The sequence below is a fragment of the Ixodes scapularis genome, unplaced genomic scaffold, assembly GCF_016920785.2.
Source record: "Ixodes scapularis isolate PalLabHiFi unplaced genomic scaffold, ASM1692078v2 PGA_scaffold2__306_contigs__length_199485367, whole genome shotgun sequence".
Taxonomy (NCBI): domain Eukaryota; kingdom Metazoa; phylum Arthropoda; class Arachnida; order Ixodida; family Ixodidae; genus Ixodes; species Ixodes scapularis.
This window is the reverse complement of record NW_024609857.1, coordinates 5,007,144-5,024,048: the sequence shown is the minus strand read 5'-3', so window position 1 is coordinate 5,024,048 and position 16,905 is coordinate 5,007,144. Positions and strand designations below refer to the sequence as shown.

General features: G+C 49.4%; 1 protein-coding gene across 1 annotated transcript in view; it reads right to left on the bottom strand.

Annotated features, from left to right (window-relative positions):
- The window catches only part of LOC8025548 (rho GTPase-activating protein 18), a 362,823-nt gene that overhangs the window by 42,880 nt on the left and 303,038 nt on the right, over positions 1-16,905 (bottom strand). The window contains exons 11-13 of the mRNA XM_029976143.4: positions 4,850-5,021; positions 4,696-4,778; positions 3,905-4,102 (exon numbers count right to left, since the gene is read on the bottom strand). Coding sequence (XP_029832003.2) covers positions 3,905-4,102; positions 4,696-4,778; positions 4,850-5,021 — 453 coding nt within the window. The remainder of the gene's footprint in view (positions 1-3,904; positions 4,103-4,695; positions 4,779-4,849; positions 5,022-16,905) is intronic.

The window sequence follows — 16,905 nt, the reverse complement described above, 5'->3', positions numbered from 1 at the left end:
CTGATAAGAATCTCTCGCGATTCAAGCTCGCAATTGACTGATTTCATAAATAAGGATTCTTGGGGGAAATGCGAAGCTCGATAACATTGCAGCCACACTCGCGCTGCAGCTTCTTGTGCTCATGGCACACTTGCTGCTATTGTTCTTGTGCTTTTTTAAATTATTTTTCCATCAACCACGCAGTGGTAGCCAGACAACCGTAGATTTTCGGAAATTGCAGCACGGTAAAAAGGAGCACTCGGAACTAACTCATGCACGGCGTCCGTTTTTAAGCCTTTTCGCCCATACCCTTGGCGGTTGCATACCCTGTGTCAGCGGGTAATCCAAAAATGCACCAGGTCGAGGGTACGTCAGTTACTGGCTGGTTCGAGGTTATGCGAAAAAGGTCTATAAAGGGGCGGTCAGTTGGACTCCAGTTGAAAGTCCCTGCAGTCAGTGTCTACGGGCGAAATTAGGTTTTTGTGCTTGAAGCGATACAGATTTCTCCGCCATTAGGCTGGGACGCTAGGTACTTCCTTGTCCCCGTGGAGCTGGTCACGTGACAGAAAAATCCCTCCTGGCCGCAGCCGCGGCCGCAAGATGAGCAAACCGGCCCTGATGTTCGACTGCTTGCTACTGCGGCTTTCTCAACGGTAATATCGCGATGCAATCACGAGGCACGCTTTAATCCTATTAGCGGCGAGATGTTTTAGTGGCGCCTTCCTACGGTTCCCTCTCGTGACGTCATTACCTTGCAAACAACAAGTTCGATGGTGTTTGTAAATAGCATGGTGGAAGCTTGAAATCCTTGCGCTCTCAAAGGAACACTGCCAACACCATCGAAATTAAAGTTCTTTCATTCCTCTTATTTCCGTCGATGATAAATCCTTTTCTGACGTCATAGTCAGCGTTTGACCAATCGTGAAAGGCCGACCACAGCGACGCTTTCGGTCGCGCACGTCGCCAATACGAAACGAGCGAAACGAGCTTTCTTTTGTCTGTCTGTGTTTTTAGGGGCGAAGCTCCTTAGAGTCTAGCCTTGTCCGTCCGGCGTCCGTGCTCACATCGATCTTGCTGGTGCTCGTGCTCGTAATCGTGCTCGTGAGCTCACGTGTTCACGTGCTCGTGTAGAGCAAAAAGAAAAAATGTTTGCGCAGGCGACAGGCTGTGCGGGGAGACCCCAATGTAGGGCACCCTACCCCAATGGATTTCTAGTCCATCGCCTTAACCACTCGACCACGAAGGCGGGGCGAGAAGGGGGGGCTCTGAGGTGTGGTAGTAACTCAAGGGCTGGGGTTTCTGTCATGGATGAAACGTTGCATGTAGCCGCTCAACGTCTATAAAGGAGAGGGCGCTGCGGTCAAATGCGTATATAATCGTGTTAAACTTTGCCTGCATTGGCTCAACATTTATAGACGAGAGGGCGCTGCGGTCAAATGCTAAAAAAATCAGTATCATGAGCACCCCCAGAGCTTCGCCCCAATCAACATCATTCACCACGTGGAGATGCGGTCATTTTTTATTTTAAGTAGCAGTTACTAGCGGCCATAGTGGAGTCCGTTCCTGCTCAGCGCGAGCTTGAGATTAGCTTCCACAATGCTTCTGCAACGTGCACCGCACACCACTAAGATTTTTAATTCTTCCGAGAAGATAAGGTGCGGCTCGTTCTGAGCCTGCGCGATTGATCGCGGCGAACTCGCTTGTCGGCTGGCAACTTTAGGAATATGTATTAATATTTCCTACAGACGTTTGCTACGTACGAAGCAAAGCAGTAAAATAGCCGTAGCATCTTGGCTGACTGATCAGAACTGCTCTCGCGATTACGTTTCGCGGTACCGTGGTACGAAGTTTGCGTCACACGATGGCCATGCACCAGGGTTGCCATCATTTTTGAGCCGGCAGTTTCGGTTTCGCCGTACACCGCCGAAACAAACTTTTGAGATGTCTACATAACTACGCGAGGCATAGAAAAGGAATACACCTCGTAATTCACGGACATTTCCCGCACTAAAAAAAGTCGTTACCCTAAAACCGAGAAAAATGTACCGGAGTTGCCCTTTGGCGGAATGTTGGCGCTAATTCCGGACATTTTGGCGAAATGTAGTAGGATATTGGGGTGTAAGCGTTTTAGCGCAGTTTGGCAAGAAGGATGCAACCTCTCCATCTGGCTGATGCTGCTACAGTCCAGTGACTCGGCTTTCGGGGCCAGGGTGGTAAGTCGAAAGAAAAACGTGTAGTTGGGCTAGTTGCACGGTGAACGTCACGAAGCATGGTGTAAGGCGCAAAAAACAACGGACACGAGAAATTCATTTCGTTTGACAACCAAGTTTTTTTAGAAAAAAAAAAGAAGAAAAAAATATAAGGGGCATCTGCAATGCGTCGCGCGTAACCCCCATACTGATTTTTTTTTAATTTTATTTGTTTCCAACAATAGACTGGGCGCTTGAAAAGAATCTTAGAGATTTTAACGTTTTTAAAGATTTTAGATACGTAGATGATTTTTTTTTTATTGTTTTTTAATGAATGGATTGTCTTTGACGTACCTCGAGGACGTGAGTTCAGTGTTGGAGGAATTTAGACAACATGGGAAGGGATTAACCTTCAGCCATGAACTGCGTAAGCAGAGTAGTCTATAGTTTTGAGTTTTGAGTTTTAAGGTCCTCGGTTCATGGCCCCAAAAGGAATTCCAGCCTTTTGATTCTGCGCATTCTAAGGTAATTAAAAGAGGAATCGCAACGCTATGTTTAAAGTCAGCCCTCGGAAAGTCGTGCGCACACCAGATGCAGACAAGCTTTAAGAACCAAGTGACCAGACAATTGTCAGCGGGCTACCCTGAAACAGTTGTGACGAATGTGGTAGAAGGCACCCTTCAACATGTAAAAGGACATACCGCTACGGGAAAGACGCAAACGACACTGAGCAAAATAAGGCCCGAGGTGGACCGTATGTGTACAAAATGTCGCCCAACCTCAAGAAGGAGGCGAATCGCTTTGGAGTACCGCTCGTTTTTCCAGCTCCGAGCAAACTCGGCCAACTCTGCTCTCACATTACCGGTGGCAGAGCTATATAAGGCCAGGCTGCGGCACAAAGCGTGTCAGGCCGTCTGTTCAATGAGTCACGGGGATGGCATACGAAATCCCCGTGACGCGTGGAAAGTGCTACGTATACGACAAACGGGAAGATGTGCAAATGACCGAATTTACGCGCACACTTTAAAGACGTATGATGGCTGCCATCTGCCCGAGCACTGCAGCCAGCCGCGTCTTTCTGAGACAACGACTCTGGGCAAAAGCAAGAGCCAGAAAGCGCGCGAGGTGATGAGCGCACGTTATCAGAAAGAGGGACACATAATGCGTGAGTGAGACATCTATTGCACGGAAATAATCCCTGGAGAAGGGGAACAAGACGGACAAAGGACAAACACCAGTCTCCAAACACAGCCGGGTGACTGGTGCGCGACCGGGAAAATCTACCTGGTCCGGGTACCGTATTCGCGGTGAGGAGCTCGCTAGGGGCGCTTCTGTTTTCCTCACTATGGGTAGCGCACGTGCTACACATGCGGTCATGTGTTAATTTTCATAGTGCATAGAAGCTTAGCATAGCAGGTGCTTGCACCAGCAGAGGAAGTTGAAGTATCCTCACTCTGGGGTGTCGAAAAATTCCACCAGGCGGCGATACCCAAACGCCGCGAATAACGCTGCGATAAGATTTTTTAAGAAGTTTAATGCTTCGATAAGACTTTTTAAGCAGTTTTCGCGAGTGAGGTAAATCGCGTATCCAAGTGCATGCGTGGACGAGATGAGGGGGACGAGATGAGGGTCACGATATACGTATTTCTTTGTTTCCCAATGTAGTTGTGAGTGGCGCCTGACAGCACGCTTGGGAACAAACCAGTCGAAAGTCCTTGAGCGGGAAGGGGGCTTACGGTCCAGAGGATCTGTCGGTACCAGACGAGCATCCTGGTGAGGGTGGTGGTGGTGCGCGCCACATGGAGGTTCTCCTCGGTGGCCTTGCGCCTCTTGGGCGAGAAGAGGTTGGGCGCCAGCACCATGGCCACGTTGTGCAGCGACATCCGGTTCCGCGGGGCCATCTCCGCCACGTCGGCCAGGAAGTGCACCAGCGCCTGGCAGGGACCGGGCTCACTATAGGCATGGTCCCGATAGATAACGACAGCACGCCACGCCTTTGCGCATGCATGTCGGGTACCGTTATCGAAGCTATCATAAGCATATACTCAGACCTCCTCTGTTTAGCCAGAGTAATGGACCTTTTCCAAATACCGACGGCACCAGGCGGTGGCTGCACGAACTAAAAATCGAGGAAGTGACCTACCTGCGCTACCATCGATAATGGGAGCTACGTTACCAGTTGCTTCGCTCTCTGAGCAGCATCGCGTGCCCAACGCAACGAGGTAGGCCTAGCTCGACTTTAAAGAAGGAAATCCGTAGCGTCCACCCAAACGTCGTGTTTTTCTTTCCGTCCACTTTCTTTTTTTGTGTAACACAGTTATATATATGCTGCAATTACGTGTTCTACTCGTCGATTTACAGCCTCATTCCGAATTTCCTCGATTTTTTCGTGCCGACTTCCACCGCTTGGCATCGGGCGCTCGCGCGTGCGCAGAACGCTTCTCGGAAAAGGTCCATTGGATGCCCTGACTCAACAACGGCACGTGGAGCGCGTGAGAAAAGCGCGGCGAGAGAGAGCGGCGCCTACCAACAGGGTGTCCCGGTTCGGCTCTGGCAGGACCAGGACGAGCAGGTTGAGCGCCTTGAGTTGCAGCAGCAGGGTGGGCACACCTGCGGGCGCCGGAAGCGTCTAGGCTGCGCGAGCCTCCATGCCTCGTGGAGAGGCGAGCGTCGCCACTTACGTGCCACTTGCACGAAGGCGTCGGCGTATTTGTTGGTGAGCAGCGGCTCGGGCAAGTGGCGCAGGATCTGTTTGAGGAGGCCGGCCACTTCGTGGACCCCGTACCGGTCCAGAACCGACGCCAGGAGCTCCGGGCTCTTGCTGTAGCAGGCCTCCAGCTCCGCCCTCAGCGCCTGCGCAGTACGACCGCGGCTCTCCATCACTCGGGTCGCGCTCGAGAGAAACACGCCGATGGCCCGATCGCCATTCGGCCGCCATTCGGCCGCCATTCGGCCGCCATTCGGCCGATAAGAGAACGAAAGCGTCCTCATCGTACGCCTTTCTTGAGCTCGCAACGATAGCGAGGCACGCGTCTGCCACTGGACTCGGTAATTTAGACTCCTTCCTAACGCACATCCCCTGCACCAATTTGTACGCGCTCCTCCTGCCAGAGCCCTCGCAGAAATTTGTCCCCCCGATTGACAATTCTGGATGAACCCCATGACGCCCTCTCCTCGAGCGTGTTTGGGTTGACGATCCTTTACCCCGACCTAGAGTTTTTGACTATTCGTCTTCGGTTCACGTCTTCATTACCCCAAGAGGGCATTCTCCCCAGCACCAGCATTCGTGAAGGCATGGTCAACGCCCGCTACCTCGGACACTCAGCAATGGGACCCCTGAACTCTTCACCTGTCGCCGCCACGCTTTACTCAGGCGCCAGATTACAACGATGGCGGCTCTAATCTGGCACGACAGGTGAAGAGCTCAGGGGTCCCGAGGCTCTTCCCGCAGAGCAATCGCTCCTCTCCAGAGTTCATTCTGCTGGAGCGGAAAGAACCCCGAATGTCTCACCTCTCACCGATTTTAGGTGGTATTGGCTCAGACCACCGGGAGAGACTCGAGTCAGTGTTGGCCCATTTGCGTTCTGTCCCCTAAGAAAGACATATTGCACGCAAACGCAGGAAGCTCAGCTCAGCTACAACACCGTTGCTATGCCGCTCCCGATGAAGGCCGTAGAGAAGCGGCAGTCATCCAGAGACACTGCCTTTATCAAAGCTCGCTCCTATTCTTAATGATTCGATTTCCATCGGAGTTTTCGAATGGGAATAAAAGATAACTTCCAGGGATTGACTTTTCCGAGTTTTTACTTTGAAGCATCTCGGACAAAAAAACAAAACAAAGATGCTACCGAAATAAAGCCTCGGATGCCGCGTATTGCGGTCTGTCGGGCGGGGACGTTCACAGAACATCCCCTGTCCTCCCCGTCACAGAACGCAAGTGGATGATTCAAACTATAGTCGGATGCAACCTAAGAACAATCTTTTAGCTCCACCCACAAGCGCATTGCGCCCATCTGAAGTGCCTCCGCCGTCGAGGAAGTAGTTCGCTAGCAACGTTGCTTTTTCTTCCTCCAGGAAACGTGTTTTAAAATACTACAATATTTATTTAATTCATCCAGGACATTTAAATAGGTTAGAATATGTTTTTGTCAACGAAATAGCTGTTTAGTAAAGAAAGAAAGTCATGTCCAATGTACCGTCTTCCAAATTCATTTTCTGTCCGAGATACTGTCTAACATACCGTCTAACATACCTCTCAGCAGTGCTAAGCCTCGCGCCCGCTTCGAAATTTTCGTTGGCGATAGCGTCGCTGGATTCTCTCGTTGTCCCGCAAAAAACGCTGCAAATGCAAGACCATTAAGATTTCATGGCGTAACCTCGGGCACGAAAAACACGGTGCAAAAAAGCAGAATAATTGTCACGAGAAATTAGCGTCGCGTTGCTAAGGCCAGCAGCCATGTTGAGCTTCTTTTTTCCAAAAGGATCGTGATTGGTCCACGGAATCGTGACGTCATGAAAACGACTGGCTGGCGTTTCTCGGCGTAGGATTACATTTCCTCTAAGAGGCATTTCCGGTTTTTTCTTAGCTTGCAACCGACTATAGGGTGCCTCAATGTCCTTCTGTTGAGGGTGATGCCACCCTTTGTAGTACCACATGCCGACAGCACGCGCTCATGGGAAAAATACAGAGAAATCGACGAAAACAAAATGTCGCCATAGCACAGTCAGCGCCACAAGCGCGTGCAGGGACACGCTCTTTCACGCGCTTCTGAACAAAAAATAAAAATAAACGTGTGTGACAAAATGGCGAGATGTCACCACCCTAAGCACAGCGCACATGAAGGCACCCTAATTCAAACGAGCTGCATTCAATCGTGCATTCGTATTGTTAGAAGAGAGAGAATGACCTAGGCCTAAAAATGCCTGCCCAATGGTTTCTTTGTCGTCGTCGCGCTTACTTCACAGATTTGCTACTAGGGGCGCCAAAGCCCCATACAGAAATGCAGACGACGCTTGTCCGCTGCCTGCTGCTACAGTTCACTGTAGCTAGCGTAAGCTACGTTATCCGTTAAGCTACGTGATAACGTAAGTTTTCTATGTTAAGTTACGCGGTAACGTGACCTTATGTGATCAAATAGGTCACTTGATCACGTAATTTGTTTGTGACGCGAGTAACTTTTTTCGCTCGTCGTTCGACCCGCAGATAGAGCGCTTAGCAATTGCCGGCATAGCTCAATAGCACGAAGCCGTCTGCTGCTCGTGGCACGCGCACCGCGACGCCACACGTACAGGCGCGGTCATTTCATTCCATTTATTGATCATGGGCACATCAGCACCTTGTACTTAGCCCCAACTCTTTCTGCTGCATTCTAAGTCGCATGATACCTTACTGGTGTGTGCCAATGTGCAACTCGGACTCGCGAGTTGCACTTCCTAGTGGTCATTAAACAGGCTTCTATGGCTCCTGGTAATTCCCTCCTCAGGCACCAGGACAGGGGAGGACTATGCTATCCATCAGTGAAACTAGTGAGGGTATTGCATGCGCTGAAGAACTTTGTGGAGATTTGACAAAAAAAAAAAACAAAAAAAAAACAACAACGAAATATGCTGAAAATGAAAAAGCCTTAGCATGCAGCTGGTGATGCTGCGGTGAATACTCTTAAGGCCGGTTCAGACACTTGCGTTTGAGTGCGTTTGACTGCGTTGTGTCGAGAACCGAAAGCGAGTCACCGCCACATTTGTGCTTCGTATGAAGCGTGGAATCCAATTCAAGGAATCATCTTGGCACGCGATATAAGCAGCAGGGATGTCCTGGGGTGCTATTCTGGTCGCAAACGGGTACCTTTCGAGTTGTGACGTATCGAGAAAGAAGGGGCGGAGCCTCAAACTAGAATGATTCTTGTTTGAGGCTCCGCCCCAACGTTCGGGTTCACGCACGCGGTCAGCTAGAATCTGACGATGCACTACGTCGCGGTGACGTGTCCACCCAGTTGGGGCGAAGAAATCCCTGCATTTCCCCCTGTTCTTTTTGATATCTTCTTCCTTTCCTCCGGGACTTAGAACGAGCGAATAACGGAGAAAAGGCTACCTTCCGGTAAATGGAAGGAAACAGAGAAAAAAAAAATATTATCCTTTCATAAAATACGAAAGATTATTACAATAATTATGACGCAAAGTAAATTTAGCTAAGATATCTCAGCTTTTTTTTCTCGAAGTCTTTCGCTACGGTCTTTGAAAACAAACATGGCGAAAACCGCGGTAACGACCTTGTGGTGTTTGTGTCTCGTTTGCGTCGTTGCTTTCCCTGCTTCTGCACGATACGGATGGCATTAAGAGAAAAAAATATTACGTGAAGGTGCGCTGCGACACCGATCATCCTTTGTGAAGCCGCCGTGAACATAAGTTGCAAATGAAATTTCCTGTTTGCCAGTGAAGGAGACTTCAAATGGATACAGAGCTGACGACGACTCTGTGGTAGTATATGACAAGTCATGAGATCGACGCAGAGTGCAACGGTTGTGAGCATTGTGTGGATGATGCAGGAAAGTTCCTTCGGGCAGTTTTAATAATGCTTTGCTCCTTTGCTCACTGCAGTGATTATGCCGGTATAGTCTCCATAAGCCATGCTCTTCTCTTTCGGCGCTGAAGAAATGCACGTGACGGCATATTCTCGGGCAGACTTTTTTACTTATTTTTATTTACAGAATAGCTCGTGCAAAAAAAAAAACGGCTTTTACGTTTTTACACGTCCCTACATAGGTACCTCGCTTTCCCATTGGCTTCATTGCGCGTGACGATTCAACGCCATTTGCCATGGAAACGTTCGTGAAACTAGAAAGCCTCTGTTTGCCGCTAACAGTCATTTTTCGAGTTCGGGTTGTGACGACAAAATGACGTAAGAACAAGAATGCACGGGACTATTTGCATTGTTTTAACTCGACAACCGTACCCTTGGCGAGTTAAACTCGAAAGAACATGGCCGCGATGCTCGTCGGATCGACCGCGGCTGGGGTTTGACATGCGATCGGTCACTTGATCAACGCGCACACGAATACTTTAGTGCTGTTGGATGAGCCCATTCGGCGGCAGGACCGGGTCGAAGAGCACAGTGAGCTGGCGTTTGACGTCTCCGATGTAACGCTTGGCGAGATGCAAGACTTGGCTTCTACAGGGTGTCACAAAAGAAAATTTACACGGTCTTTTTTACCGCAAAAATAAACTAGGCATCGCCGAACGCTCATTCTCCGCCCAAAGGTAGAGCTAGGGGTCACTACCAGATGCCCAAGTTTCAGCCCGATCCGATAACTTAATCAAAAGTTATAACTGATTTTCTGAAAATTTCAATGGGAAAATGGTGGCCGGCGGAGTTTTCGAACACATGGGGCTCTATGGCACCAGAAACCGAAAACGGGCGAAAATGGGCTCCATTTTCCCATTGAAAATTTCAGAAAATCACTTATAACTTTTGATTAAGTTATCGGATCGGGCTGAAACTTTGGCATCTGGTTGTGACCTCTAGCTCTACGTTTGGGCGGAGAATGAGCGTTCGGCGATGCCTAGTTTATTTTTGCGGTAAAAAAGACCGTGTAAATTTTTATTTGTGACACCCTGTATTTGTGCCGGTGTTATGAAGCTTGAAAGTGGTGGTGTTGTTGTGGCTCGTACGGTAGCGTTGCTGAGATTATGAAGACGGTAATAGACCTTTATTCAGTGTTGCCGTGCATTAAGATTCAAAACCCCACCTTGCAAAACCCCACCTTGACACAAAAGGATCCACGTTTCCGGGAGCACAGAGGCAGCAGCCAACGGTCTGAGAAAGAATTTGGCCGCCGCCACGACCGCCAGCGATCGCCCCAAAGGCAAGAAAACAAACAACAAGCTCATTGAGGTTTGTGTAGTGCTGACTACTGATTCATCAGACGACAAAGGTGAATGATGTAAAACGCAACGTAAGTTTGCCAGCGTTTTGCAAAACGAATTCGTTTCGTTGAAAATTTAATTTGTGGAATTCGTTAACGCCTTGAAAGTTTGACGGGGACTGCATTGTGAACGCAGGCTTCACACAAGTGTTTTCTACAGTGTGTGCTTTGGTTGCATGCATATAAAGACAAAAACACTTCCTATATGGTGCATAAAATAAAATAAATTTCGTTTATCTTGATAATGCTGACTGTTTATTGAGTGCTGTTGATAGTAGTGGCGTAGCCAGGAACTTCTAAGGGGGTGAGGATGGAGGGGGGTTGAGGTGGCTGGGATGGTCATGACTTGGGGTGCGGGGGGGATGGTGTCGGAATGTGTATGTATATTCTAGGGCCCGCCGGATTTGGGGAGGGAAGGAGCGAAGCCCCATAAACCCCCCCCCCCTCGTCACCCCTTCCCCCCCCCCCCCCCCCCCTCTGGCTTTGCCACATAAGGGGAGCATCCTACATTCACAGGCTGCTATAAGCATGTGCATAGCCACTGAGCTCGTACCACAATGGCAAGATAGTTGCTGACATTCTTCACGTTACGTAGCAGTTCTTTCTTTAGTACATATGCTCGCTTTTCCTTCACACATCTACTCTGCCTCCGCTTGTCGTGTATGCTTGATGGTGATAAGCCAACAGTGCGTATTTGCTCTGCATCACAGACAAATTTCAAAAATCCAGCTCACACAACTCTTTAATTTCAATGAGTTACTGTCACTTTTGAAACGACAATCTATTTAATTGCTATAATAACCTTTACATTTAACACACGTGTGTTGAATGTAGGACAATTCTATTTTTATTGTTTTTCTTGGTCACGAAGATGACAACCATCCACAAGACACTGGCTAAATTTCTCGTCTACAGTGGGTAACAATGTTACCATACTCTGTCAGACTAAACTGCTGCTGTCTAGACAAGTAACGATTCATTTTAGGACAGACCTGTTCGTAGTTTATTGCAGGGCATCGAAAAGTGTTCTTATGACTTTCCGATGACTGACTTGCAATTCCAGCAGCTTGGCGTGAAAAGGTAAAATATCTAATTGATACAACAAAATGCCATCAGCAACCCATCCAGATTTTATTGCGTGATTGACAGTAGCTACAGACCGCAACAAATTGTCAACTGAAGACATAGGTACTAAGCGTGCACTAACTTCGAAGCGGTAGAAACCCTGAAGTTTAAACGTCAACTTACCACCATGTTGTTAATGGCAAAATGGTGTTTGCGGCAAAGTGTTGGAGTCCTTCAGAATGGTGACGGTCTCCTTCAGAACGATGATGACGGTGACGAAGGTTTAGTTAGAGTCTAAGTTTAGTCAACGCACCCGCGGTGTGCTTCTCATGGTGGCGACGAAAGCCTTCTTTCGCACATGCCTCAGCTGCCTCGGTCCGGGGTTTTGTCGACCCAACCGTCTCTTCCCAGCCGGTTGACAGCGATACTCACGACGGCCATCACGGCTCTGATCACCATCCACTGGGCATTAGCTATGTGATCATCGGGGGCAACCGCGCCCATGTAGTTCCCCGTTGCGAAAAATCTCAGTGCCATTCAATTAGTAGCTGCTGCTCGACGGTCATCATCTCTCATCGTCGCCGTCTCTCGTTGTCACACTGCGATCACACGGTGCTTTTCGACAAGCGGTATTGTCGTCAGAAACAGTCGTCGTGCATCGCGAAGGCAACCGGGTGCTCGCGGAAAACCCGTCATTGTACGCGTTGGTCGAGCCATCGTTGAGCAACAAGCATCGCCGCCATTTTCTACGCTCTAGAATCCTGCCCAAAGCTTGTTCCCCTTCGTGCAATAGAAAGAGGGGTTAAAAGCACGAGCCCATCACCCCGAACGATCTTGCACGAACGTTGGCTTGCACTGCGCAAGCGCGCCTGCTCGACAGGAACGTTGAAAGCCCGGAGCACGTTCTTGTAGCTCCTACACCCGCACTAGCTCGCACTCATAGTGAAACAGAGAGTAGGGTAATTAAAATATGGCAACCAACCAATTCCTAAACATGTAGGAGCCCAACGTTTCGAACCGACTCGGTTCTTCGTCAGGGGCGACTGTGGCCGTTGAGGAGCGACGTTTTTCGATCTTCTTTTTCTTTTCTCAGGGATGTGGCGCATTTCTCGATCTTCTTCTTTCATGAATATGGCAAAGCCCGTTCACATACACTGTTGGTAAAGCACCAAGGCACCTATTTATGTTGCCTGGCGTCGTTTGAATATGCCAGGACTCGACGAAAAGCCTATGTCGGTTGTTAGTCTCTGCGTCGATAATGCTGTGGTTGTCGAAGTCAATCCGGTGGTCTTTGACTTCGCAGTGCTCGGCGACTGCGCTGCGCTCGTGGTCGAGCTTGCGAACGTCGTTTTTGTGTTGGCGCATTCTTTCATTGAAATTCTTTGTCTCGCCGATGTAAGTGGCTGGACAATCTGCACAAGGGATCTTATAAACCACGCCCTGCGTTTTTTCTTTCGGAGGGCGATCTTTTGGACGGGGCATGAGTAATCCAAGCGTGGACATCGGCTTGTGGGCTACGCGGATTCCTTCTTTGGCTAGCACGCGTGCAAGCGCCTCGCTTGTTCCTCTGATGTAGGGTACGCAGATGCGCGAGGTTGGGCGTGGCTGCGTACAGGCTTGTGGTTGCTGTTGTCTTTGACCTCGAGCTTGACGACGGGCAACGCGTTGGATGAAGGTGCTCGTGTATCCATTCTTTTTCAGATCAGCACGGACGGTTTTTTTCTTCCTTTCTTCTGTCATCTTCAGAGGAGCATATAGCCTTCGTCCTAGACAGCAGTGTCCTAACCACCGATGCTTTGTGGCAGGCTGGGTGATAGGAATCAAACTGGAGATAACGTCCAGTGTGCGTGGGCTTCCTGTAGACTAAAAACTTCAAATTTTCTTTTTCTCTTCTCACGAGCACGTCCAAAAAAGGCAATGAATTGTCTTTTTCAAGTTCCGCTGTAAATTGGATAGCCGGTTCGATGGAGTTGAGGTGTGAGAGGAATCTGTCCACTTCAGATCTTTGAAGGATGCAGAAGCAGTTGTCCACATACCGCACAAATATCTTGGGCGCAGTGGCAAATGACTGCAGGGCCTCTTCCTCAATGGCTTCCATGCACAGGTTAGCCGTGGTAACGGAGACAGATGCGCCCATGGCGGTTCCGCTGGCTTGTTTAAAATACTCTCCCTTGACGCTAAAGTAGGTGTTGCTGAGGCAGAACTCAAGGAGGCGGCACAGTTCCTCCACACTAAGGGCGGTCCTGTTGTGCAGGTCTTTGTCTTTTTCGAGAGCCTTCCTGGCAGCTGTAACTGCCAGGGGAACCGGCACACTTGTGAAAAGTGAGATGACGTCAAAAGAAACTAGGCTTTCCTCAGCGCTCACCTTCAATTTCGAGATGCGCTCCACGAAGTCGCTGGAGTTGCTGATATAAGTCGTCGTTTTTCCGACGAGAGGAGAGAGGGTGTGGTGAAGATAGTTCGACACGGCTCGAAGTGGTGAGGTTCTAAAGTCCACAATGGGCCGGAGAGCAAGGCTAGGCTTGTGGATCTTGGGAAGGCCGTAAAAACCAGGCGCAGATCCATTCCTACAAAGGAGGTGCAGGTGGAGGCTCCTCGAGTCTGGATGTTTCTTGAAAATTTCAGTTAGGATCTTGCTCAGCGTTGCCTGGATTCGCGGTGTCGGATCCTTTTTTAGTCTTTCATAAGCAGAGGTGTCAAGCAGGTCGTGTATCTTCCGGTCGTAGACATCCCGGTCGAGGACAACGGTCGAATTGCCCTTATCTGCTGGAAGAAGCACAATCTTTTCATCATCGTGAAGCGCCCGGAGCGCACTTCCTTCTTCTCTTGAGAGATTGTGTCGTTGATGCTGCGGGATGTTTGATAAAATACCGATCACCTTCTGTCGCACCCGCTCACGATCGCTAGGATTCAGGTGCGCGATGCCGTCCTCCAGGGCTGCGACCATTTTCGGCAGAGGCGGTCTCGTGGTAGTCATGTTAAATCCGTGGCCTTTGGCTAAAACCTTGGTCTCGCAAGAAGAGAGATTCCTGGACGAGAGGTTTATGACAAACCTGGTGGTATCGGTTTCGTGTTTAGTATTTTCTCTCTCCATCAGCTTCGAGAATTTCTTACTCTGAGAAACTCTTTGCTTTTCTGCAGAGGTGGAGGCAATGCTTTCAGCAAAAGAGTGTAAGTGAGGGAGCATAGCTGGCATGCGGTGTTCTAGTTGCCTGCGGATGAAATACAGATCCAGTTCTTTTTTCTTTATGGTGGTCTGGCACTGGTGAATGCGGGCTTTGACCAAACGGTGCTCCGCTTGCTCGAAGATCTTGTGTCCCTCCGGCGTATGAACGATCCGTTTAAGACGAAGGCTTTGGGGAACCAGGTGGTGGTCCCGGCAGGCTTTCGTAAAGTCCAGGTGTGCCTTGAACGTGGAGATACTTCGAGTGGCATTCACATACCTTTTTGAGAGTTGTACGGTCTCCTCTCCGAAGTCATCGCGTAAAGACTTGAAAAAAAAAAAACGACGTTCGCAAGCTCGACCACGAGCGCAGCGCAGTCGCCGAGCACTGCGAAGTCAAAGACCACCGGATTGACTTCGACAACCACAGCATTATCGACGCAGAGACTAACAACCGACATAGGCTTTTCGTCGAGTCCTGGCATATTCAAACGACGCCAGGCAACATAAATAGGTGCCTTGGTGCTTTACCAACAGTGTATGTGAACGGGCTTCGCCATATTCATGAAAGAAGAAGATCGAGAAATGCGCCACATCCCTGAGAAAAGAAAAAGAAGATCGAAAAACGTCGCTCCTCAACGGCCACAGTCGCCCCTGACGAAGAACCGAGTCGGTTCGAAACGTAGGGCCCCTACATGTTTAGGAATTGGTTGGTTGCCATATTTTAATTATTGTATTCCCCAACCAGAGAGATTTCTCTCAAATGTTTAGTTTCAAGTCTTTACGCGATGACTTCGGAGAGGAGACCGTACAACTCTCAAAAAGGTATGTGAATTCCACTCGAAGTATCTCCACGTTCAAGGCACACCTGGACTTTACGAAAGCCTGCCGGGACCACCACCTGGTTCCCCAAAGCCTTCGTCTTAAACGGATCGTTCATACGCCGGAGGGACACAAGATCTTCGAGCAAGCGGAGCACCGTTTGGTCAAAGCCCGCATTCACCAGTGCCAGACCACCATAAAGAAAAAAGAACTGGATCTGTATTTCATCCGCAGGCAACTAGAACACCGCATGCCAGCTATGCTCCCTCACTTACACTCTTTTGCTGAAAGCATTGCCTCCACCTCTGCAGAAAAGCAAAGAGTTTCTCAGAGTAAGAAATTCTCGAAGCTGATGGAGAGAGAAAATACTAAACACGAAACCGATACCACCAGGTTTGTCATAAACCTCTCGTCCAGGAATCTCTCTTCTTGCGAGACCAAGGTTTTAGCCAAAGGCCACGGATTTAACATGACTACCACGAGACCGCCTCTGCCGAAAATGGTCGCAGCCCTGGAGGACGGCATCGCGCACCTGAATCCTAGCGATCGTGAGCGGGTGCGACAGAAGGTGATCGGTATTTTATCAAACATCCCGCAGCATCAACGACACAATCTCTCAAGAGAAGAAGGAAGTGCGCTCCGGGCGCTTCACGATGATGAAAAGATTGTGCTTCTTCCAGCAGATAAGGGCAATTCGACCGTTGTCCTCGACCGGGATGTCTACGACCGGAAGATACACGACCTGCTTGACACCTCTGCTTATGAAAGACTAAAAAAGGATCCGACACCGCGAATCCAGGTAACGCTGAGCAAGATCCTAACTGAAATTTTCAAGAAACATCCAGACTCGAGGAGCCTCCACCTGCACCTCCTTTGTAGGAATGGATCTGCGCCTGGTTTTTACGGCCTTCCCAAGATCCACAAGCCTAGCCTTGCTCTCCGGCCCATTGTGGACTTTAGAACCTCACCACTTCGAGCCGTGTCGAACTATCTTCACCACACCCTCTCTCCTCTCGTCGGAAAAACGACGACTTATATCAGCAACTCCAGCGACTTCGTGGAGCGCATCTCGAAATTGAAGGTGAGCGCTGAGGAAAGCCTAGTTTCTTTTGACGTCATCTCACTTTTCACAAGTGTGCCGGTTCCCCTGGCAGTTACAGCTGCCAGGAAGGCTCTCGAAAAAGACAAAGACCTGCACAACAGGACCGCCCTTAGTGTGGAGGAACTGTGCCGCCTCCTTGAGTTCTGCCTCAGCAACACCTACTTTAGCGTCAAGGGAGAGTATTTTAAACAAGCCAGCGGAACCGCCATGGGCGCATCTGTCTCCGTTACCACGGCTAACCTGTGCATGGAAGCCATTGAGGAAGAGGCCCTGCAGTCATTTGCCACTGCGCCCAAGATATTTGTGCGGTATGTGGACGACTGCTTCTGCATCCTTCAAAGATCTGAAGTGGACAGATTCCTCTCACACCTCAACTCCATCGAACCGGCTATCCAATTTACAGCGGAACTTGAAAAAGACAATTCATTGCCTTTTTTGGACGTGCTCGTGAGAAGAGAAAAAGAAAATTTGAAGTTTTCAGTCTACAGGAAGCCCACGCACACTGGACGTTATCTCCAGTTTGATTCCTATCACCCAGCCTGCCACAAAGCATCGGTGGTTAGGACACTGCTGTCTAGGACGAAGGCTATATGCTCCTCTAAAGATGACAGAAGAAAGGAAGAAAAAAACCGTCCGTGCTGATCTGAAAAAGAATGGATACACGAG